Source organism: Pteropus alecto, unplaced genomic scaffold (genome assembly GCF_000325575.1).
Source record: "Pteropus alecto unplaced genomic scaffold, ASM32557v1 scaffold3, whole genome shotgun sequence".
NCBI classification, from domain to species: Eukaryota; Metazoa; Chordata; class Mammalia; order Chiroptera; family Pteropodidae; genus Pteropus; species Pteropus alecto.
Genome location: NW_006442484.1, coordinates 42,087,109 through 42,113,037, shown reverse-complemented (window position 1 = coordinate 42,113,037; position 25,929 = coordinate 42,087,109). Strand labels below are relative to the sequence as shown.

Here is a 25,929-nt window from a genome sequence, read left to right as displayed (position 1 = left end):
TATTTAACAGATTTTTTAAAATGTAAATCTCATTTTTTGAAGAAGGTATTTTAAAATTACACGTAAACATGTACAAATTGTGTAAATGAGTTGTCTTTTTTTGGGGGGGGGGCGACGCAACCCTTCGTTGACCTCAAAGATTGCAAGGACCTTGTCAGCTTACGATCCCTTATTTTTAAAAATTTTTTTACACCTACAGCACCTGGTCTTCCTAGGTGGTCTCCCATCCAGGTACTAACCAGGCCCAACCCTGGTTAGCTTCTGAGATCAGATGGGATCAGGCTTATTCAGGGTAGCATGGCCGTAGACTAAATGAGTTGTCTTCTGTTCTTATTAGCTAGATTAAGAAGGTGATAAGAGCATTTCCTGTTTTTATCTTGTTTTTATATACATACCTATCTCTGCTTTTTCCTATTTCCTTTTTTGCTCTCTTAATAGTGTTTAGCTTGAAAGTTTCCTCAGTGAAGACTTAGGTAGTCAAGATCGAATGGAAGTTATGATTCTAATTGTAAATAGAGGTAATACTAGCCTTAAGTTTTAGATTTTAGGTTGATTTTTTTTTTTTTTTTTTTTTGCTTCATTGAAATCATATATGTCTGTATATATTTGTTACAACCTGGACAGTCTTTTCTTTAACGTCTTAGTTGGAGCACCCAATAAGAAATAAAAACTTGAAAACTGAATTTAACGAAGTATAGTTTAAGTATTACTGAAAGTTACATTTTTATGCCTGTTCTCCCCTGAACGAATTGCCTTATCTTTGACTTTATTCTGTTTCAATCTATTTAGCTCAAGATTGTTAGATACCTAGTCGTTTTTAAGAAATATTCTTTTATCCTCTGCCTGTATTATTTTCTACAATGTTTTAGCTTGCCAAATGATCTTTGTGGTGTTCTATTCGATGAGTTCCTTTGTCTTTTCCTTTATTTATCTTCCTGCTGGTAGTATTTTCTCACTTCTTAACTGTTAGGTGGGCCAAACCATAAATCTTACTATTATTATGTCATTTGTTTTACTAAGACATGGTATATAACAGTATTACTATCTATATACAGTGTACCATATATATAATAACACTCTCATCTTGAAGGAGAGTATTCTGTGTGTGCATGCAAAATTGTTTATTTTGTAGCACTAATAAAGATACTATCTCAGTAGGGGAATAAGTTTGTTTTCCTCTCCCTTATTAAAACTAATAAATTTATAAATTACAGTATTTAAAAGTTCCTGTGAAAAACTTGGAATTACTTTGTAAATTTATTTAAAAGAGGAAACTGTTTAATTCTACCAGCATACATTAAAAGACATGTTCTTATAGGAACCATATTCAGCTACATTAGTTTCTTACCCTAAAATGTCTTATATGATAGGTTTCACAGCAAAGGAAGTAGTTCTGTCCTGGTTCAATATACATTTCCTTAGTCTCTTGGAAAGAAAAGTGAACTGGAAACCAAACGTGGGTCTAATATTGGCTCTGTGCCTCTGTTTTTATAAAGATGTAGAACGCTATGTGTGTCAGAATCATCTAGGAAGCTTTTTCAAAGTAAAAATACTCAGGCTCCCTGCTTGGAAATTCTGATGTACTCTATCTAGATAATCTTGCAATTTCTTATAAATTATGAAACCTTGAAATAATTCAGTAAGCCATTTATCAAGCAAACATACAGCTGTTAAATGTTTCCCATTATAAAAGTGCATTTAGTGTGGGTGGTTGGTTGTTTTTAGAGCAAGAAAATGCTAAGCCGATCAATGACAGCAAGCTTGTAAGAGAAAAATGCCAGGTCATTTTAAGAATGAAGACATACTTTAAAGTGGAACTTGGCATAGTACATGGCCATAGTAGGTGGTCAGTAAGTATTTGTTGAATGAATATATTTTAACATCACTTTAGTTGTAGCATGGTAGTTTTTGTGTCAGCTATAAAATACATTATTGACATTTGGGACCAGATAATTCTTGGGGATGTAGGGAATGTAAACCATGTACGATTTTTAGCAGCATCTCTGCCTAACGCATTAGCTCTCTGTAGCCCACAGTTGTAGCAACCAAAAAATGTGTCCATATATTGCCAGCTATCCTGTGGGGACTGGGGCAGATCTTTGCCTGAGAACCACTTCATTAATGAAGGGGAGAAAACAATTTTAACAGGCTACCTGTGGAGCTAGAACACAACTGTATAAGTTTCACATTTCTAAGTGTGAAAACAGAAGCCCAAAAAGATTAATTAATTTGCCTTACAGATTAATAAACTAACAGAATGAAAATTCTAATTCCAACGTGTCTCTTATTTCAAATTGATACTCTCAACTATTGTGTTACATTCTCTGTATAACTAAGTATAACTTATTAGTTAGGTAAATAACCCTAGTCTTTTGAAGAAAAAAAATGGTATTCTTTTTTGGAAATATTTTAAGATGATTTATAGTAACCATCAAATATGCCAATCCAAGATATTTCTGGACTAATAGCCCTTCACAAATGTTTTATCTGATAAATACTGCTTTTAGACAGAATTTTAAGGGCATTCAGCACAAGTTGACATTACTGAGAAATTTGGTTTCAGTATCTTATACTATAGTAGAGTTTTAAAATTTTTAGATGTATTTTTATGTTGGCAGAACATAGCAATTATTTTATTAATTTTCTTTAAGATTAAATCTCATTTTCTAAAATAACTGAGTAACCATGACAACCCATTGAACTTTTTATATGCTAATGAGTTTTCTGCTGTATGTCACATTTTGGTCTTTAATTTTTAATGGAAGGTTAATATAAAGAATAACTTCTTAATTTTAGAGATTCTCTAAAGTGGAATGTGCAGGAAATATATGAGTTATTATTATATATGTAGATTGACTTGGTAATCCTGAGGATAGACACATCAGCATCACTTTCAGAGCTTTTTAAAAATAAGAATTCCTCTGGTGTCTTTCCAGAGATGGTTGAATTTGGAATAAGGACTCCATGAACTTTAAATAAAAGTTTTATAAATGATTTTGATATATAGTCAGCATTGAGAATCAGTACTGTTAGATAAATGATAGAACAGTTTCTTTTAAGAAATAAATCACTTTTTTGTGGTTGTAAATGTAGTATTGTTATAGAAAAAATAACAGTGAAATAACTTTTTTTTTTTTTTAACACATCAGAGCTTAGATTGGTGGGTATTATACAATGTCAGTGTAAATATAGATTGATATTGCCTTTAAACATGTATATTCTGTGACACAGCATTTACACTTAAAAGTGTCTATCCCAAAGAAATAATTGTATAAGGACCTGGAGGGATTCATGTTCAAGGAAATGTCTATGGGGATATTATATGGGCGCATGCTACTCTATTATGAGTGTCACAATGGAAGAAAAGTTATGAAATCACTGTTCTAAATTTTACTATTATTAGTACTCTCAAAATGCCAACATTTCCAGAATGTTATCTTGGAAATGTTTCCCCCCGCCACAGCAGTTGCTCTACATGGTTTTTATTCTGATTGTGTGATTTGAAAACAACTTACAAGATTATATGAATAGAGGAATAAACTTTAATTTTATGGTTTATTCTGTTTAACAAAGCCTTAAAGGGAAAGCCAGAGAAGGGAAGATCTGAGAAATGGTTATGCTACATAAATAATAAGAAAATGGCAAACAGTATTACATTTCACCAGTATTGAAGACATAGTTCATATATTCTTTTAAATATATGTGAATACAAATTAAAATGGGTCCAGGTGATAGGAGCTTATGAAGTCTGAATGTGAGGATGGCAAGTAAGGCAGTTTTTAAAAATTGAGAGTAAGATTATTTTAGTATTATATTGCCTTTACGTATTGATACAGTTGTAGATGCTTTATATTTGTGAAGGGAGTAAAAATCTTTCAGACTTTTAAGAATATGAGCTGGCACACTTTGCTACCTGTAAGACAGCACACATTTTAGCTGGGTGATTACCCAGTTTTGTCTTATTGGCTTTCTACCATCTTTGATGTTACATATTATTAAATAATAAAAGCAATACAGCAGAAAGTAGGCTACACAGAATTAGTGATACATTGATTGGATTTACTTTGAATAGCTAAGAAATGCTCTTATTTAGTGATAGGATCCCAAAATGTTGCATACATGAACTTTTTATATAAAATATCGAAATCAGCAAAATAACAGTTATTGTCTCTTAGGTGTTAAAGATTTAAGCAAACATTTCTAAATAATAGTTCTTGATATTAAAGTTTGAGCTCTTGAGTAGAGACAGACTGTCAGTTTCAGGTTTTGCCAGCTCAATATCATCCCTGAATTAGGACATACATATTTCATGGTAGATTTTATCTAAATGTAAATTGGATACAAAACAGCAAGGAAATTTTCACAACAGAATTTCAGTGTTCTTATGGTGCATTTATTCTAACCTGATTTTTATAGCGAAAAGTTGGAAGAAGCAATATCTTGTACATTTGATATTCTTGAATAGAACTTCTATTTTACGATGACTGTTCTTATAAGGCTCCAGATTTTCCTTCACATTCAGTGCTGTTTTTATATGTGCCATTAAAGTAACAAAGATTTCTACAGCATTTTCCTGTCTCATCTAGTTCAATAAATTTTGCTTAGAAATGGAGATAGAAATTGAGTATTGTGATTACCAGATGCAGGCAAAAAGATTTGCTGTGCCATTTGTTCAAAGTGTAGTGATCTTGAATTTGATACCCGGGTGTACCTATTGAATCATCGGAGTAGCCAGTGATTTGTATTTTTGAAACCAGTCTTCAGCTAACTGAATTGATCAGAAAAAAATCATTCTGACGAGTTTGAGGATTGACTATTTTGTTAGGGATGTTATTTAATATTAAAGTAACGTTTCTTTCTATTTTGAAGTATTTTCTCATTTAACAGAAATGAACTGTATCTGTGTCTATTAACTATAGTAGTTTTATTTGAGATGATAGCTGACTTTTTGTTGTCTGAACGTAAAGTCAAGGCTGACTAATTCTACCTGAGGTAGAAGTGAAAAATAAATTTTAATATGCATTCCTCCTCTCAATATACCTTTACACATACTTTTAGAATTTTTTGTAATGCATTTTGACGATAATTTTAAATATCTCTCTAGTTCGATGTTTGTAGATAGAGGTAATTATTTGTCTTCGTGGAACAGTCTATATTGATTTATCTCATTCTGTAAGATTTTTATTTTGTTTTCTTATATTTGGTCTTATTTTCATTGAAGAAAGACATTTTTAAGATAAACCAAGAAACCACATGATTAAATATGAAAACCTTGTTTAATAATCACTGACTTAAATTCCAAATGAAATTAGAAAATTAGTTTAATTATATCACTGTTGCTCCTTGAGTCCTTTAGACTTGTCTTTGTTTTTTGAACATACTTTCAGCTTCTAGAAAATACTGTGTAAATTCACTCTGCTATCTTGGAACATTTAAATGCAAGAGTAATCATTTAGGTTTTGATACAATTACAAGTTAGCATTTACAAAGCTAAATTAATTTAAAGAGTACCAGACTCTCATCATTTTCTCCTAACTGCTGTTCCACTTGTATGTCGGAATTCTTTGATTTTTTTATAATTATTATAGTCTTTCCATCTTTACTTTCAAGCCAGATCATATTATCTTGCCTTCCAATTAATTCTTCCTTATTTGGCCAATTATAGTGCAGTAGTTGAGAAAAAAATAGAGAAGAAAAGAAAAATTATATCATTAGTGCCAGCAATAATAAGCTCGAAGGTGTTCTATATGAAATGCTAAGTGTGTGCAAATTTTATACCTTATGCAAATACAAAAAGTGGCCTGGTTGATGTCAGTTAGATATTGTAGGAAATCATTGGTTTAGATCAGGCGTTTGTAAATTATTAGGGTAGGAGCTCATAATCATTTAACAGGTGACATATGATTGAAGTTTCAAAATATGAAAGTACATGGATATTTAGAGTAATAGAAGGATATTCATTCAGAGAATTTATTGGAAGCTCATTGAAATTTACAGAGTTACACACTCTGTTCTACATGCTGTACTAGCTATGTGTGTGGTACATTTTTCATTTGATACCTACATTCCTCCTATGCCTGTATTGTCACATTTAAAATTATGAGAAAATTGTGTCTTGGGTTAAATAGCATGCTGAGACTTATAATAAATAAGGAACCCAGAGTTTGATTCTTAGTGTGTGTTTCTTCAGAGACCTGTGGTACTTCATTTTTAAGAAATTATGGTCCACTTGGACTGACAGAACAATCCTAAAATAATCTCTGTGGTGAGAGTGGGGTTAAAGGTCAACACCAGGTAGTCATATTGAGACATAGGTGAAGAAGTGTAAGATTCATGAGAAGGGACAAAATGGTGTGTTTTTAATGGAGACATTTATAGTCTCATTTAGGTATAGCTATGTTTCCCATTCTCATCTTTGTCCAGTTGTTCAGTTTTTTATTATTTCCAACTTCTTACCCCACATTAGTCATATATTACAGTCTTAAAATTAATTTTAGTCTTTTTTTCCCCTTTTTCCTAAAATAATTCTCTGGTTTAAAAGAGATGAACCTGTTGCTGTTCTTTCTTTACTCTAATCATTATGCATTTGCGGGGTATTTTTTTTGTTGTTTTCATTTTTGTTTTTAAGCAAAATGACACTTCCCCCAAAGGACAACCCCACTTCCCCATTCCAGAAAATTTTAAATTTAGGGAAATTTTGCCTATAAAAAAACGATTTTTACCAAGTAATCTATTTGTCTTTATTATTTATTTTCAAATTACAGTTGATATGCAATATTATATTAGTTTAATGTGTACAACATAGTGATTAGATATTTATATACCTTACAAAGTGATCTCTACTATAAGTCTAATAATCATCAGTCACCATATGTAGTTATTATATTATTGATTATATTCCCTATGCTGTACATTGCATCCCTGTGACTTAAAAAATATGGAATGCCTCATGAATTTCTCTGTCATCCTTGTTCAGGGGCCATGGTTAATCTTCTTAGTATTGTTCCAGTTTTAGTATGTGTGCTGCTGAAAGCAAGCATTCTATATGTCTTAAAAAAAAAAAAAAAAGCTTAAATATCTTGAAGTATGTATTTAGTCAAATATTTAATGACTGTTATCCCAAATAAGTTTGAGAATTTCTACATATATCTTTCCAACCCCGCTTTGGGAGATATCCAATGAATGTTAACATCTTGATGATTCTTAGAAGCTCTGAGATAAATAAACCTAAGTTTGTTCACCCCAGTTGAACCACCCCAGTGGTTCCATTTAAAATGTAGCTTCTCAATCTATCACTGATCCAATCTATCACTGCAATATGCTTTAAAAAATAATAGCTTTAGAAAATAAAATAACATTGTTATTTTTAGTTTTCTAAATAGAAAATGTTTCCTATAAATATAACTTTCAGAATTATATTAGTGTTTTTTTTTTTATTCAAAAGTAGCTCATCAAGATTTAAGATGGAGTTCAAATGGGATCCTACCATGCTTACAAATTAGTATAACATAAAACTTCTGAAAAACGTATCTTATTGACCTTAAATTATTTTTTTATATAGATTAAGTTAGGAAGGCTACAACTAAATTATTATTTGGAATCCTCTTTTATTTCAAGATTTATTTTAGGGTTCTTTATAAAAATGTTCACTTAAAATTTTATTTAGTGATATTTTTATTCTAAGGAAAATGGAAAATTAGTTACTGTTTAAGTATGAGTTTGGTAATTTTGACAGCGAAACTAAACTAATGAACTATTTACCCTAAATTGCTTTTACATCACTCTGCCTCCTGAGTAGATTGCCTGTTAAGGGGGATTTCTTTAAGATCTCTAGTTTGTGATGTGAAAACATATAGGCAAATTATTGGAAATAATGAATTTTTGAACTTAATAACATTTTGAAATATTTTTGTATAGTTGATTTATTCACTTCTTGATGTAGGGCATATAGTATGTCACATAGAGAAAAAAAGCATTTAGACCTTGGAATGCAAAATTGAATCCTAATTACCCTGAGTAAGTTATTTAGTATTTACTCATTTATCAAGTAATAACCATGTGATAGGCATGGGAGTGGGAGGGTGAGGTGGGGAGAAGGTATTAACTCCTGTCTTTAAAGAATTCAGAGACTGGTAACACTGATTTTAGCCTCTCTGAATCTGTTACTTCATTGGCAAAATGGAGATAAGAGAACTTAGAATCCCCAAAATAATACTTAGAGGAACCATAGGTGCTCAATGTGAATTAGGTATGTATTGTTATTCATACTATTTAATCATAGAACTATTCAGAGACATCAAAAGATGGACTAAGTCTCTTCCTTTTTTGGGGACTGCATTACCTTTAGAGATGTATTTAAGTTTTAAGTTGTCTTGGTGTTTCATTCATTCAAATATTGTTTGTTCTGCAACCAGATATACTTGTCATACTTCTAGAATTTGAGGGCCTTGTGCTTTTGCTCTTGGTTTTAATTTTATCTAAGTGCAACAGTCTGTCAGACTCCACAAAAATTGCTTATTATTGTAGCCTGATAAAAATATTTGCTGTCAGTTAATAGAACAAACCTATAATTTGAAAACAAGCCATCATGTAGGACAGGGTCTGCTAACTTCTTTCTGTAAAGGGCCAGATATTTTAGGCTTTGTGGGCCGTATGGTCTCTGTTAGAACAACTAAGGTCTGCTGTTGTATATGAAAGCAGCCATAGACAAAACATAAATGAATGAGTGTGGCTGTTTTCCAATCAAACTTTATGGACACTGAAATTTGAATTTCTTACAATTTTCATGTCACAAAATATTCTTTTGATTTTTAAATTTTTCAGTCATTTAAGAATGTAAAAGTCATTCTTAGATTATGGACTTTACAAAAACAGGCGTCCATCCAGATTTGGCCAATAAGCTATAGTTTGCTAACCCTTGATCTAGGGCATAATTTATGAATTTACTATAATTGTTATTGGATAATAATTGTCAGGCATTTAGGTGAATGGTTCTTTTAGTAGAGATTGTATATATCAGGGTTTGGGTTGTTTTTTTTTCTTATTTAAGTTTTTTATAGACTAAATAAGTGTGAATATTAGAAAATTAATAGGAAAAACAGATTTTTTTTTTTGTTATTTTGCCCTGTCCAGTTAAGAATTTAAAGGACGCCTTTTAAAGGCTAGTTACTCTCTGATTTTTCATTTACCTCGTCATATTCGGTAAATATGAATTTCAAGTAATGTGTACAAGATCTTCTAATGCTTCAAATTTTTAAAATTTACAGAGTAGGAAATTTTATTTTTTAAAATAAATTATAAGTAACTACACATTTATATTGCATAAGCATTGTTAAAACTATATTTTCCTGTGAAAAGAAAAATGATTTTTATACTGACTATAATAATTTGGTATGTTAAAACTATAATTTAAAATTCTGTTAACTTTGCTTTCTGTAGACACCAGAGAAGAAACAATCAGAATCATCCAGAGGAAGAAAGAGGAAAGCAGAAAACCAGAATGAAAGTAGTCAGGGTAAGTAAAGCAAAATCTTCCTTCAGAGCCAAATAGGCATTTACAATTAATTATTCTGATTTTTAATCAGTTAATAGTTTAATTGTAACATAATTTTGTGTTTCTATGATTTCTATAGTTATTATGTAATTTCTGCATTTAATTATAGTTTAGAAATGTACTTTGCATAAGAAATAATAATATGAAATTGGAATCTTTTTGTACCAACAGGTAGTGTGTGTGGTTACTCTTGGTAGTCTTTTTGACATTTCCCTTATTTTTTTTTTTTTTTTATTCGAGAATAGAAAGACCACTGTTATGCCCGAACCTGGCAAGCATTACCTTACATCTTTTATTTTTCTCTCTTTATATGAATTATGGTATTGAATAAGAACTTACTTTAAATCTCACTTTAAAACAAGTACCCAAACTTACTTATCCCTTTTATTTAAAAAAAAAAAAAAAACTATGTAAAAATAATTGAGAGACTTTCATTAAAGCACCATCTTTTCTTTTCATACTTGTTCTTCATCCTTTTTTTTGCATACCTACCTTTTGTGATATGACCTAAGAAAATTATCTAGACTTTTCTATCTAGAAAATTAACTAGACTATAAAACTTCTTGTAATGGACAACAGAATAGTATTGTCATTTAATTTGGCCATTCAAAATTAAATGTAATAAATTGAACTCTTAAATTGCATATAATGATGATTTTATACATATATTACATGTTTTGGGGCCACTCTGTCAGGTGTGGGCCATGAACCCATGATTTAGTATTTACATGTGGTACTGGCATCAAGGAATGTATTTTCAGCAACTGCCTTTTTGGAAGGAAGGAATGAAGTCCTAGCACCTTTCTCTTGGTATGTGGTATTTTGTATCTCAGCCTGCCACGAGCTCCTTTTTGGTCTTAGTGTAGTTCCCCCAAGATGTGGTTAGTGTACTTGAAGCTTTATGTAGTGTAAATGCACATTAGTTATGATAGTTTCAACTTTAGATTTAAAAACTCACTTAAAAGCTCATCACAAAATAGGATGGGACTTGTGGGTTGGTTGATCCAACCTGTATCTTTAACAACCCACTTTTTTCCTTTGTAGTCTGCCATCCACAGAATTGTCTGATTTTCTTACAATTTTAGGCTGGTTGCCGGTTTTAATTGGATTTATTCATTTCAGCTTCCTCACTTGTATTTGCTTTAAGAGAAAGTCTGGCTTTCTGTGTTTTTTTTTTCCCCCCCTCTTTTTTTTGAAGTAAGCTTCTTCAAGTCCAGAGCAAACCTCACCTGTCATCCTACTGGCCAGAACTGGGTCATGTATCCATTCCAAAAACCACTTATGTCCTCTGAAGGTATTATTGCCCTTAGAAAAATCAGGCCCATCTCTGAAATTGAAAATAGATTAAAAAGTTCCCTTAGAAATACAGGCTTTGCAGAAAAGGGATGATACCTGAACAAAATTGGATTTCTTATCCTAAGGGGAACTAGGAATGGAGGCCGGATAGGAATTGGCTTCCCTTGAAGTTACATGTGCTACGTAGGGGAAGGAGTGTTAACAGAACAAAATTTGGGTTCAATTGGGGAAGTAGTTTCTGGGTAGGCAACCCAAAACGTCTCTGTTCATTTTAAAATAACATCTCTTCAGAATCTGTAGGAAAGTTGTTACAGGCAGAAAGGAAATTCCTTTGATATAAAACCTTTATAGTCTTATCTGACCTCTAAATATATCTGTACAAAATTATTGTTCAAAATTTCTAGGAAGCATTTATAGTCTTGAGTAATTAGGTTTTTGTTTTGTTTTATTTTTGTGTTTTTTTTTTTATATCCTCTTATCTTCTTCCAAGAAGGAATTTAAGGTTGTTGAACTTTTAAACATATTGTTTATTCATCTCAGTAATGCCTGGCACATAGTAACCACTCAAGAACTAGTCGTTGAATAAAATGAATGAACGAATGAATGACTCTAAGTCAGTATTAGATTGATAAATTGTATATGTTTATTATCCAAAACTTTGACTCCATAGCATTGTTAGTTTTCCTTTTGTAACTTGAAGAAATCATAGTTTCAATGAAGGATGGATGACTCATCCAAAAAAGTATTTCTACACATCATGTTTCTAAAGAACTTCATAATTCAGTATTTATAAAACCGACGAAGAGTCCATTTTAGAGCAAAACTTTTAAAGAATTGTGATTTGTAATGATTTGGATCACTTTATCAATATGGTTATAAAGATCAGTACTTAAAATCTAATTTATTTTGAAAAACAAGCCTCTTAATTTGTAAATACTTTATAGGAAACAAAAACATTTTTTATTTTTTATTTATTTATTTTTATTTTTATTTTTTTTAGGCAAGGCAACCCTTGGTTGACTTCATAGATTGCAAAGACCTTGTCAGCTTACAATCCCTTATTTTTTATTTTTTACACCTACAGCACCTGGTCTTGCTAGGTGGTCTCCTATTTAAGTACTAACCAGGCCCGACCCTGCTTAGCTTCCGGATCAGACGGGATCAGGCTTGTTCAGGGTGGCATGGCCAAAGACCCGGAAACAAAAGCATTTTTTAAGATAGCATTTATATTGAAGCATGATACTGTCAGTTTGTTATGGTTTGTGTTAACCAAAGCTTTTCTGTTATTATTTATAGGTGTGATTGCTTTGTCAGTTATGCAGCTGCCTCTTGTCTTTTTTAATCCATTGATTTGCTTTAATGAAATTAGGAAACATTAAGCAATATGAATAATGTAGTTTTAAAAACGGGAGATCCTTTAATGTAATTTCTTTGATTCTTCAATAATGGGAACTTTTAAAAACTGACGTTTAAAGTCACGAGTAACTTTAAATCTATAAAACTTTTTGCTTTTATATTTTAGGAAAAAGTATTGGGGGACGTGGCCACAAAATTAGCGACTATTTTGAAGTAAGTTCATTGAGGAATACTTCCAGTTCTTGATATAATTCTGCTATGGACTCAAATCATTGCTTTGGAGCACAAGGTCAACTCTTGATTATGTACTTGATTAGAGCAGAACAGAGCAGGATATGTGATATCCTGTCTTCCTAGGAACATTAAAATTTACTTTTACATTGGTATGACACATCGTAACTGTCAATGTACTTTCTCACATATTCGCTTATAACAGCCTGGGAGATAGGCAAAGTGAGTGTTTACAAATAAGGAAAATGAACACCAGAAATATAAAGTAACCTACCTAAAAACAAATTCTAAATGAAAGAGTGAAGAATAGAACTTTCTACTGTCAATACAGGCTTTACTGCACCACAGCAACATTTGAGCCCTGTGGATGGAGATTAAGTAATAATAAAGTTGTCAATCTAAGAGTCCCTGAAAATAATAAACAGTGGTAAATTTAGACTCTTACCCAATCCTGGGATGTTTCCCTGCTTCTGCACAGAAACACTGTTGGCTACCATTTCCACATTATAAAACATTAATATGATTATTGAAACAACAAACATGTACTTGGTTGAAAAATATTTATATTTACTTGAGAGAGAACAGAATTTGCTGATTAGGGGAAGGGCAGCATTAAAAAATTTTTTTTCCTATCTTTCATTGTTTTTTGGGTTTACAGAATCTAAGTTAAAATTGTTGCTGATCATGAGATACCTAATGTTCTTTAGTGGAGGTCAGCCCCTCAGTGTTATTAAGAATCTTTGCCTAAGGTAGGATCAGTTCAAATAAATAAATCTCAAGTCTCTTGAATGCCTACTATGCTTGGTGTTATGCTGGACACTATAGATTAAAAAAAAAATTAGACAAAGTCCCTAGGTTGCAGAAAGTCGTTTAATGAACACACTAGGAAGTCTCCATCTCTGCTGTTCATGCCTAAAACCCTGAGAGGAAGCCAGTATCAGCAAATTGTTTTCTCCTCCATTCTTGATACAGAAACATGAAAAATAAGAAAGGTAGCTATGCAAAAGAGTAGGTGGCTTCCCTTCATTTATAGGTAAGTCATACACTGTAATGCATGTCATGCATGCATGTAAGAAAGGCTTTATTTTTATTAGATTTTGGGAAGGGACTTGGTCTGTAGAATTCTTTTATATGGTAATAGGAACATTTAGATATTTAGCAGATCTTGAGAATGGTGATTCTGTTTCAAGATGGTTGATTATATTCACTAACACTTACATATAAACATGTTAAAGTATTTTGGGATTAAGGGTTATACTGGTTCACCAAATATAATATTATAACATCCTATCAGTGCTATCACTATACCTTTTAAAGTTATTGTTGCGTTTTAGACTTTAATTTTGTGCTAAAATTTGAAAGAGAAATAAAATATGTTCATTGCTCTTGGGAAATGTATTTGTCTTTGAGTCTGCCACAGTAACAAGTTATAGTCACAATGTTTGAAAAATAAGGGTCTGTACAAGACATACTGTTATGATGTTCTTGTGATTAGTAGTCTCTCTTGAGTCTATTAAGGACTTAGCTCTGACTGACCTTAGTTTTTCTTTTTCTTGACACATTTAAATGACTGCTGGATTTAATTTAAAATAAAATGATTTAATTCCTACTTCTGTGTCTAAAATAACATTTATCCAAACCTGTTTTAATTGTGATGTTTTCTTTTTTTTCCTCAGTACCAAGGTGGGAATGGCTCAAGTCCAGTAAGAGGCATACCTCCTGCGATCCGTTCTCCTCAAAATTCACACTCACATTCCACTCCTTCCTCATCTGTAAGTTTTTACGTTCCATAGTCTTATGTCTAGGAAGTTATGTATACTGAATTACTTTTATAATTTGTGTTTTTTGAGAACACCTATGTATATTAGTGTTTATATTTTTTTTTAAGTCATTCTATGAGGTGAGTTGAATCCTTTTTAATGATCTGTTGCTTTTAGAACTTTATTTCTGAAAATGAGATTATTAAGTTAAAGTTTTCCTAAATTAAGTACATTCAAGAAGTAATGTTTCTGTAAAAATGTTCTTGAGCTTGTGGGACTAATATGAATACTTTTGTATCAGTTCAATTTCAGTTACTGATTTCTAATTTCTAACTTTCTTATAAATTAAATTTCTTAAGCATTAAAATGATAGCATGATTCCTTTCTGGGAATCCTTAAGAAAAAGATATGCAGCCATCTATCCACCTTGCATATTTATTTTAGTATAGGAGAGGGATCTTGGACCTGAAAATTATCTGATAACTTTTTGGATTATTTCTAACGTTTTAAGACCTAGTTGTTTCATATGCATTGCTTTGTATATTGGATTTTATTTTTTCTTTACTTTCATTATGTGAAAGTTCAGTGGCTAACCAGAAAAATAATGTTGGCTTTCAGTAATTTAAAGATGAATTAAAGGTTTTTTTAAATCAGTATTAAATTGGAAGCATTAAAACTTCTTTTATGGCATTAAAATATAAGCTCCTCAAGGGCAGGGAATATATGGTTGTCTCACTGGGCCTTATGTAGGGACATACTCAGTAAATGCTTATTGAATAAATGATTATTAAAAGTTTTAAAGTCAATTATGTTTAATTCAGTTCATTATCATGATAACAACTTAACAAATGTTAAGTAGTCGTTGCTAAGCAGAATCCTATTTTTTTTCCTTGCTAATGTAAAACTTTTAATTTTTTTAAAGGTTCGACCTAGTAGCCCTTCTCCTACTGCATTAGCTTTTGGGGACCACCCTGTTGTGCAGCCAAAGCAGTTATCCTTTAAAATTACTCAGGTAAATAGTAATTAAAATTTCTCTGACTTCTGAGAAACCAGTGACCAACTGTGTACAAACAACTAAGATGTCTTCTTTTTGTTTTAGACATAGTCATAAATTAAGATTAGTTATACATCAAAGCTAATTACTAAACAAAAGAACAATTCGTAGAGGTGAGAAATTGAAATATCCAATTTACTGTCCTTTATTACATACTGGTTAAATATATAGATGTTTTAGGCAAACTAAATAAATAGAACAACATAACATGTCAATTCTGTGTACTGATTCTTTTTGAACTTAACATCCAACCACATATAGTTAGTGTCTTTGTAAAGCTATTATATTTTATAAGTGGACGTTAAAGCAGTTCACTTTGAGTCTATATTTATGTATATTCATATATGCTCTTCATCTAGAAAAATCATTTGAAAACTAATTAATCAGATAGATACCTTTTACACTTAGTTTTATGAATTTTGAATACTAAGTTTTTCATTTTAACTTTTTACATATGACAGTTTTTGGATGACACTCTCTCATAGTGGGGAGTGAGAGAGTATATATTTTTGCTCAGCCACCTCAGTTGCCTGATTTGCCATGAGACTTTTTCTGTTAGGTCAGTCAGTGAACACCTCAAGAAAGTTTTTACCATGTTCAAAAATCAGCTAGAATTGATAGCAAAAAGTAGTGTTTATATTGAATTTAATGAAGAACATCAATATTCTAAAATTTTAAATAATATGTATATGTTTCTTTATAAGTTTGTAGCATTTCTGATTAAAACTTAAAACTACACTGAGACTTTTTGGAATAACCTTTGCATATGCACACAAACTCAGCTATTTTATTTGCTTTTTAGAATTGGTAAAATCTAATTTTATGTTCGCATGCTATATATAATGGAGATAATAAAATAGCTTTCTTTCATTTAGACTGATCTCACAATGTTGAAATTAGCAGCATTAGAAAGTAATAAAAACCAGGACCTGGAAAAGAAGGAAGGTCGTATAGATGACTTGCTCAGGGTAAGTAGTAAGTCATAGAGGGAAAAAAAATTGACTCATTATTTCTCAATAGTAATACTGTTGAGAAAATTCTTAGCATTGTAAAAAATTCTATACCTGGGAAAAAAGCCTTTTCTGATTGTCTAAGTACATGATTGAAAATACCAACTTTAAAGTGAAAATTATTTTATTAGCTCTTTAAAATGTGAATTGAGAAACAGTTGGAGAAATAGAAGGAAGTTAATAAAATTTATTTTTATTTTATCAACTATTATAAGACAGATTATACATTTCACTTTAGTTTTATTTAAAGTTAATTTATTTTGATATTAATCTAATTGACATTTGATATTATACAAGATGAAGAAACTGCTGAAATCTTGTGAGATTTTTAATGGAAGCTTTATAAAAAGACACATTAAAAGGTATACTTACAATGTGAGAAAAGCAGTGGTTCTCACCCTTTGATGTGTATAAGAATCACTGGATGACAGAAATGGTGGGGGACACTTTATAAAAGTACTGATGCCAAAACTCTACCCTGAGAAGTTCTCATTAAATCCATGTGATGTAGGGCTTGCACACTGGTAGTTTCAAAAGCTTCTGCAGATGATTCTTATTTAAGCCAGCATTGAGAACTATTGGTAATGAAACTCAATAAAACCAACATCCATGATCTTACCATAATGGCTAATACCATAATAGCCAGTATCCAGTATGCCTTTCCTGATCATGTCACATTCACTTACATCCCTTTACCATTAGTTATTATTCTAAGTTTTGTATTTATTATGCCTTTGTATTTCTTTATGGTTTTATTAGGCATATATCTATACATTCTTAACATATTATTTCAGTTTGGTTTTGAAAGTATATATGCAAAATTACACTGTGTGTACCCTTTTGCCCTGTTCATTTTCACTAAACAATATCTGTAGGACTGTCTTGTTTGTTCATTTCGCTACTGTATAGTGAAGCCTTATGTGACTATACCATAATTTATCTTTTCTGCTCTCGGTATACATTTAGCTTCTACTTTTTGCTAATATAAACAGTTCTGCTAAGAACATTCTTGTACATGTCTTTTAGGGCAAATATGGAAGGATCTCTCTATGGTATATGCTTAGGAGTGCAGGGCAGCATGCATATCTTCAACTTTAAAATGTCACATTTTTCCAAAGTGGTTGGATTGGTTTATATTCCCACCAGCACTGGGCAAGAAATAATCTCATTTTCATTATCCTTGCCAAGTCTTAATATAATCAGATTTTTCTTTTTTGGCCAGTTTGATGGATATAGCAAGGTATCTTTAATTATTCATTCCCTACTTACTGTCTTAAAATATTTATTAACTATTTTTGTTTCCTCCGTGAAATAACCGATCATGTTTTTTTGCTCATTTCCTTACCGGATTGCTGTCTTTTTTTCATTGATGTCAATTTTTTGTTGTGACAATCAATATATATTGATTTTCTCCCAGTCTGAATTGTCTTTTCATTTTTCATGCTGTCTTTTGATGCTTAGATAAATTTAAATGTTTCATATGATTAAATATATCTTTTTATAGTTTGGTTTATTTGTAACAAATTATGATCAAAGGTGTACCAGAAGAATTCTTTCTATCCCTAAGATCATAAATATGTTCTTCTATATTTTCTTTGAAAAGTTTTATAGTCTTGTTTTCCAGTGTAAGTTGTTAATCTCATTTTTGGGTATAGTGTGAAGTAGGGTTTCATTTAAAATTTTTTCTATATAGATAACCATATCTCTAGCTCATATAATTAAAAGTCTACTTTATTGCCAGCTCCATCATATAATCCAGCTTCATCATATAATCCAGCTTCCACATAGAAGATCTGTTTCTGTGTTCTCTGCTATATTCTGTGTTCTATTTGTATATTCCTATGCTGGTTTCACAGCATCTTTTTATCATTTAGCATTTAGTAATAGAGAACATGAACAACAGTACAGTACTTAAAATGAGATACAATGTGTTATTTTTTGAGAGAAGAACATATTTGGGCAGCCTGAGTGTGATGGCTCCATAGTGTCATCTGGGATCTTTGCTCCTTTCATTTTTCTACTCTGTCATCCTTAGTGTATGGTTTTCATCTTGAAGGTTATTTCAAGGTACAAAATATTTATTAGAGTCATAGTTGTGATATCTATGTTCTTAAGCAGAAAACAAATAGAAAAGAATAACAAAAAAATGTGGCAGTTCTTTGTGTACCTTCTTGGATATCCCATTGAACAACTTCTGCTTACATCTCATTGACTAACCCTAGCTGCAAGAGAAGTTGAGAAACGTGTCTTTTAGCTAGGCACATATCAATCCAGAATAAAATATTGGTTTTCCATTACTAAGGATGAAAGAGAAAATAGATTTGGGTGATCTCAGTTACTGTAGCTTTATATTACATCTTGATATGTGGTTGAACAAATATCCTCTTCTTTTTGGCTATGTTTGGCCCTTTGCAGTCTTAGAGAAGTGTTAGAATCAGTTTAAGTTACACACATACACACACACAAAATTTGTTGGGATTTTGTTTGAATTGCACCTAATAATAAAGATCTGTTAGTGCTAAATTCCATTTGAAAATGTCTTTATTTTACCCTTTTTCTTGAAAAAAAAATTTATTAGGTATATAATTTTAGGTTGGCATTTACTTTCTCCCAGCATTTTTTATTATGCCATTGGCTTCTACCTTGATTGGCCTACACCTATGGTTCTCAAAGTACAATCCCGAGACCAGAATTTATAAGAAATAAATTTAAAAGAAATAAATTTTCAGACCCTACCTCATTATCTACTAACTCAAACTCTGGAGTTGGGTCCCAGTAATTTGTCTTCCAACAAGCCTTTCAGGTTATTCTCTTGTCATTATATTAGACTAATCAGACTCATCTCCTGAGCTTAGAGAGAGGCCACTTCCCTATGCATCTGGCTGCCTACAAAATCAATAGAATTTCTATATTGTGCCAGGAAAGATGGTGGGAATAGTTATTGTGTAGGCATCTGCAGTGTCATCCACAAGTTGAATGGAGAAAAAAGTTTATTAGTTACAAAAGATGGAAAAGAATCATTTGTTTTTAAGTTAGACATTAAGAGTTAGATACTTTATATACTATATTTGTTACTTTTAACTAAGTGAGGTAGATGGCATTGACCCTATTTTAGAAATAAGAACTAAGATATAACTTTCAGAGTGGATTTGAATCCATGGAGTATGGGTACAAATTCCATGTACTTTCCACTACACAATTAAACAGCATTTAATAGTATCCCATGGTAAGTAGATGTTAAAAAAATTTTTTAGTATCATACTCAAATACTCAATCTTACTAATCTTTTTTTCTTTATGTAATTTATTCAGAACATTGAAAATATTCCTGAATGTCTCATATATACACCTTTTCCATTGTAGACCTTTTCCATTTTCTGCTTATGTTGCAGGCTAACTGTGATCTCAGACGGCAAATAGATGAACAACAAAAATTACTTGAAAAATACAAAGAACGATTAAATAAGTGCATATCAATGAGCAAGAAACTGCTTATTGAAAAAGTAAGTTAAAAGTTTTATAATTTTCTCTTTCTTTTTACTAGCCCCTTTCGCTTTTGTATGCTTTTATAAAATTTAAACAAATATAATTGAGTGATGATTTTTCCTCCTTTTTTTAGAGTACACAAGAAAAACTGTCAAGCCGGGAGAAGAGTATGCAAGACAGATTACGCCTTGGGCACTTCACAACTGTTAGACATGGTGCTTCATTTACTGAACAATGGACAGATGGTTTTGCATTTCAGAATCTTGTGAAGTTAGTCATTCTTACATGTTAAAAAATTTAGTATACCTTTGGGTTTTTATAACTTCCAATGATTATAGACTTGGAATTATATTCTACATTTACTTCTTACTACTCTTTGAGATCATAGAATTTAGTACATTTTAAAAGAACACAAAATAAAGATATAATTTTAGCTTAGGCAGACTTCTTGACTAGTTAGCATTTATCTATACAGTAGGATGTATTATTCTAAATATGACTTTCTAAAATATAAACTGATTTTCCAGCTTTATAGGTGATTTAGGAGGAAAGTTGTTGAAAATTTAATTTTCATTACAAGATATATATATCTATGTATATCTTGGGACTTTTCTACTTAGTTGTTTTCCTATTCCCCAATCTTGACAAAGTGTTACTATTGAGCACTTGCCTACTCTCTATTCCTTTTGGTAAAGACGGGAACTTTTTCTCCTCTGCTTCAGTTACAAGAACTCGTAAATCAGTTGAACTGAACATGTGCCTTTAACATTTCTGAGGTAACAGCGATTTAAAACAAATCACTGTTACTATATATTCTTGAGTTCAGTCGGTGGTGAGGATAGGTTGACTGTTTCTGTATTAAGGAGCCAGGATCTATGCAGCTCCCTTTTTTAGATATATGCTGCTTTTTATTTTTCTGGAAAAATATTTAAACCTAAACATCAACAGTATTAGCATCTACATTAACTTTTTCAGAGTCAATCCAGTTAAATGCAAAATGGAGGCAAGGCATTATTTTACATAATAGCACATAAACATTGCTGTTGCAAACACTGGTGTACTGGACTCAACACTGAATGCTCTTCTCTTATCTCTCAGTTGATTTATTCAGCTTTTGTTCATCACAACTGTGCTGGGTGTTAGGTATACCATAATGAAGGACAATGTCTTGTGATGCTAGAGAATTTGGGTTTTAATTCTGTGGATAATGAGGAGCTATTAAAGGTTTGTATGTAGTGTGTGTGGTCACAAGTTTTAGAAAGATAGCTCTGGTGGTAATGTTGGAATAATGGAAGAGGATAAATTATTGACAGTTCAGATGGAGAGTTGTCCAAAGGAAAGGTGATTAGGTTTGAGCTAAAATAACTGATAGTAAAAGTGGAGAATAGGATACATTTGAGAGAGAAACCATAATTTTTGAGGAAGAATCTCTGCTACTAAACCCGGTTGTCCTTGTAATGAATAAAATAGGTTACATAATAGAACCTTAGATGTAAACTAAAAATATAAGTCTGACATATAAACTCTGCCAGTAACAATTTCTCCATCGAGCTGTCAAAAAAAGAGCAAAATTAGAGCTTTCATATTGTTTGAACATGTGGAGATTTGGGGAGAGTAGCACACTCGGAAGCTCTGTGCTCTTTCCACACATACTTTGCACTATGTATCTCTTCCATCTGGTTTTTACTGAATTATATTCTTTTATAATAAACCAATAATCTAGTTCAAAAAAACTTGCATTTCCTATCACTAATAAGAATTTGAAGGTCTACTGTGTGTTATTACATATACATATTTTATATAAGCTATTTATCAGTGATATAACCTAAAGTAATTGGAGGATGAGAAGAGAAATAACAATTAGTAATATTAAATCAATAGGCTCTACATTGTATGGCCATTCCTGAATAATCAGGTATTACCTATATATCCATTCCAGCAATTATTTACTTGCCATTACGATTTTAATCATTAGGGTTATTGCTATTGATTGTGCTTTAAACTAGCTTTAAAAAATAACTTTTTTAGTAAGTTGAAATTATTTATTTCCACTTGCAAATGAAAACTGGATTAAGGTTTTGTTCTTGCTTTATGATTCTTGAGATTTTCTTGACCATTTCATTCTTCTGTCTCAGTAGGTTGGTTCTTGATTCTTTTACTTCTCCCATGTTCTACTTCTACCTGGGTAGAACCATAAGAAAAGGAAATGTTTGTAAAGCCAATTCTGCATCAGCAGAGTAAAAGTTCTGCAGTTCTGGTTTGAATAGGGGTGGAGGAGCAAGAAATTGAAACATTTGACTTGTTCTAAATATAAATATCATAACCATGTAGAGTTTTAAATTTTTTTCTTAGCATGGTGAGGTGACCTACAAGGGAACATGGTTACTACTAGAATAAGCTTAAGGTGTTGTATGATGGAATGGTTTAAAAAAGCTTTACTGTTACCTACGTAATGCTCTGGTCAGATTGCTAAAATCTCCACTCTATATTTTTATAATAGACATTATATCTGTTAGTTTCTAGAATTAATAAGCTTTAAATTCTTGAATGGGTGGCAGTAGTATTTTTGCTTTTATTAATTGTCCATTTTTCAAAGCCATGCTAATTTTTCTTGTCGTTTCCTTTAAATTGTCGATTTCTTTTTTCTTAAATTTCTTATATCGGGGTCAATTTTTGTTTCATTTCATTACTTGCCCATTCCCCAAATTTCTTTTTAACAGAGATAAATTTAGATAATAATACTGTATTCATGTCCGTTTTATAAGTTTTTCTGCAAACACTACGTGATAAATGCATGTAAGATCTACCTTACATGATAAATGCATTTATCACTACGTGATAAATGCATGTAAGATCTACGTGTAAGATCTACCTTATAATTAATTTTAGTTTTTTTTAATATTGCATTTATTTTATTCAACCAACATTTATTTGAATATGTAATATGTGCCAGTCACTATGCTGGGCACTAGGAATACAGTAGGATATAAAATAGATGTAGTCTCCATTCTCCTGGAGTGATGTAGTCCAAGACATATTCCGATCAAGGATCTACAGGAGTATTCGTTACAAAGGAGATAGGGAGCTACAAGATACCACAAGAGTATATATATGGATACACATCTTTCCATAGTATAGGAGTTTTAAGAAAAACCTCGTTTAGAAAAATACTTCAGAGATGAGACCCGGACAGTGAATATGAATGGGTTCACCAGGGTAGGATCAAAAGGAAGAAAAACCTCGTTTAGAAATGAATACTTCAGATGAGACCCGGACAGTGAATATGAATGGGTTCACCAGGGTAGGATCAAAAGGTTAAAAATTTATATTATATGCCTTTTTGTGTTTATTAGTGCATTTTTGTGTTATAACTGTGAAAAGTAATGGAGACTTAATATGATTTTTTACATTTATTTTTATACAGGCAACAAGAATGGGTGAATCAGCAAAGGGAAGATATTGAAAGGCAAAGGAAACTTCTAGCCAAACGCAAACCTCCCACAGCTAATAATTCTCAGGCACCCTCTACCAATTCTGAACCAAAACAAAGGAAAAACAAAGCAGTCAACGGAGCAGAAAATGATCCCTTTGTTAGACCAAATTTACCACAACTGTAAGCCTCCATATTTAATTTTCCTTTTTTTAAATTGTTGCCAGTAAGCATGAATGTTAGTAATGGATGTTATTTACAATTAAACTAATACTTAAGTAGTAAAAATAGTTATGACCAGGAAGGAAGGTAGTATTGCAAATTTACCTCTAAATTAATAATAAGCTCCAAATATCTGAATTTACCTTTGTAAGTGGAGATTTATTAACTTCTTTTAAAATGGAGACTTAGGTACCTCAAGGAGACTGGAATCCATTCTTTCTTCCATTTCTCAATGATAGAGTCAGTTACTAATGTTCCTTTTTCTAAGAGAATGTTAAGTAAGTTCCATATATTTTCTCAACCTATGAAAGCAATACATTGGTAGATTATAGGTATTGTTTTTCTCCTTTCAGTTTTTCTTTGTCTTTTAAATTTTCTACTTTAAGATGAATTATTTTTTATAATTCAAGGAACAAAGACTTAAAAAAATAGTTACATGCTTATCATAGAAAATTTGGAAGAACATAATGAAACAATATAGATCACGATCCAGTCCCACAGAAAACACCATTGTTAAAATTTCAATGTACAGTATTTCCCACCTTATCCATGTTTTGCTTTTTATGGTTTCAGTTATCCATGGTCAGCCACAATCTAGAAATATTAAATGGAAAATTCCAGAAGTAAACAATTTATAACTTTTAAATTGCTCACATTTTGAGTATTGTGATGAAATCTCACACTGTCCTACTCTGTCCCACCTGGGATGTGCATTATCCCCTTGTCCAGCGTATCCACACTCTGTATACTGCCCGCTTGTTAGTCACTTACTAGCCATCTTGGTTATCAGATCAACTGTCGTGGTATCACAGTGCTTATGTTCAAATAACCCTTATTTTACTAAATAATGGCCCCAAACCATAAGAATAGCAATGTTGGCCACTCAGATATGCAAAAGAGAAGCTGTAAAGTGCTTCCTTTAAGTGAAAAGGTGAGTACATTACAATAAGGGATTTTGAGAGAGACATTCGCATAACTTTTATTATAGTATATGGTTACAATCGTTATAGTTTATTTTTAGTTATTGTTAATCTCTTAGCATGCCTAATTTATAAATTGAACTTTATCATAAATATGTATGTATAGGAAAAAACACAGTAGATATAGTGTTTGGTACTATCTGTTATTTCAGGCATCCACTAGGGGTCTTGGAATGTATGTCCCACAGATAAGGGAGGACTATTTATACAGATATAGCTAAACTTATTTTTCTATTCTGCAAGAATTTACACAAGCTTATGTAGGTAGAAAATACACACACACACCCCTTCTGATTGATATTTTATATGGGTGTATTCTTTTTCTCCTTTCTTAAAAGATAATATTTCATATATGCTTTGAGTCCCATCCCATGCTTATCAGGGACCCCTTCTCTTGATACCTTTTTAATCTTTTATCTCCAACCCTTTGCTGTCTACTGGTTCCTTCCTTTTAGAAAATAAAACAAAAAAAACAGCCCCTCAATTATAAATCCCTCTAGTCTCCATATTCTGTCATCTTCATATGATGACATCTGCCTCACCTTCTGTTCTCTTCTTTCTTAATTGAAAATGTTCTTTTAAAGATTGTTAACTATCTCCTTAATGCTAAATTTCATAGATATTTGAGTCTTGGCAGCACTGAATATTGTTAACTTTTTTTTCCCCCAAAAGATCCTTTCTTGCCTTAGTTTTTGAAATACCTTGTTCTCCTAATATTCATTTTAATTTATCTGGCTACATCATCTCAATCTCTTCTATGGACATTATTTACTTTACCAATTTGTAAAATGTGTATTTTAAGGATCTGTTCTAGGCCATCATACATCTCTTATTCTCCTTGAGTATTAGCTACTCTCAGGGTTTCAGTTACGAGGTGTATGCTGCTGTCTACCTCCAGCCCACTTTTCTCTCTTGAGTATCATATATTTATATCTCATTCTTAAATGTAACGTTCTTGCTTAGTTGATATTGGTACTTAAATGCCTCACAGGAACCTCTGTTGCAGCCTGTTTCAAAACTATATTTGCTAAGTCTACAGCCATGCCACCCTGAACGTGCCCAACTGATCTCATCTGATCTTGGAAGCTAAGCAGGATCGGGGCTGGTTAGTACGTGGATGGGAGACCACCTAGGAATACCAGGAGCTATAAGCAAAACAAACAAACAAATAAACAACTATTTACTAAAAATACAATGCAAAACAAAAACTATTTACTATTATCTTTCCCATTTTAGTCTCTACATGCACGCACGCGCGCGCACACACACACACACACACACCCACCACCACCACCACCACCACCACCACCCCCCCTGCCATACTCTTTCTTGTGTTCTCTCTATTATGAATGGTACTACCATCCTCTCAGTTCCAGAAATAACAGTATTCTGATTGTCACTATTAACGTTTTAGATCAAGCTTCCATTTATTTTTTGCAATTCCTTTTTATTATTTTCCATTAAAAAATAGGTGCTGATAATCTTTTGAAGTCCATCTCAAAATTTACTTCCTTCTTCAAACCTTTCCTAATTTGGGGGGAGTGTTGTAAAT

At 31.8% G+C, this 25,929-nt stretch overlaps 1 protein-coding gene, 2 non-coding genes and 1 pseudogene across 3 annotated transcripts in view; 1 reads left to right on the top strand and 3 right to left on the bottom strand.

Moving 5' to 3' along the window:
- The window catches only part of TLK1 (tousled like kinase 1), a 123,716-nt gene that overhangs the window by 61,188 nt on the left and 36,599 nt on the right, over positions 1-25,929 (top strand). Inside the window, exons 4-11 of the mRNA XM_006921183.3 lie at positions 9,439-9,514; positions 12,372-12,418; positions 14,113-14,208; positions 15,119-15,208; positions 16,126-16,218; positions 19,652-19,762; positions 19,879-20,015; positions 23,170-23,358. Coding sequence (XP_006921245.1) covers positions 9,439-9,514; positions 12,372-12,418; positions 14,113-14,208; positions 15,119-15,208; positions 16,126-16,218; positions 19,652-19,762; positions 19,879-20,015; positions 23,170-23,358 — 839 coding nt within the window. The remainder of the gene's footprint in view (positions 1-9,438; positions 9,515-12,371; positions 12,419-14,112; positions 14,209-15,118; positions 15,209-16,125; positions 16,219-19,651; positions 19,763-19,878; positions 20,016-23,169; positions 23,359-25,929) is intronic.
- LOC112470598 lies at positions 191-309 on the bottom strand. The gene has a single exon (XR_003043030.1). It is a non-coding gene; the product is annotated as a 5S ribosomal RNA (ribosomal RNA).
- On the bottom strand, positions 6,932-7,036 carry LOC112470427. The gene has a single exon (XR_003042997.1). It is a non-coding gene; the product is annotated as a U6 spliceosomal RNA (small nuclear RNA).
- On the bottom strand, positions 11,925-12,042 carry LOC112470856 (annotated as a pseudogene).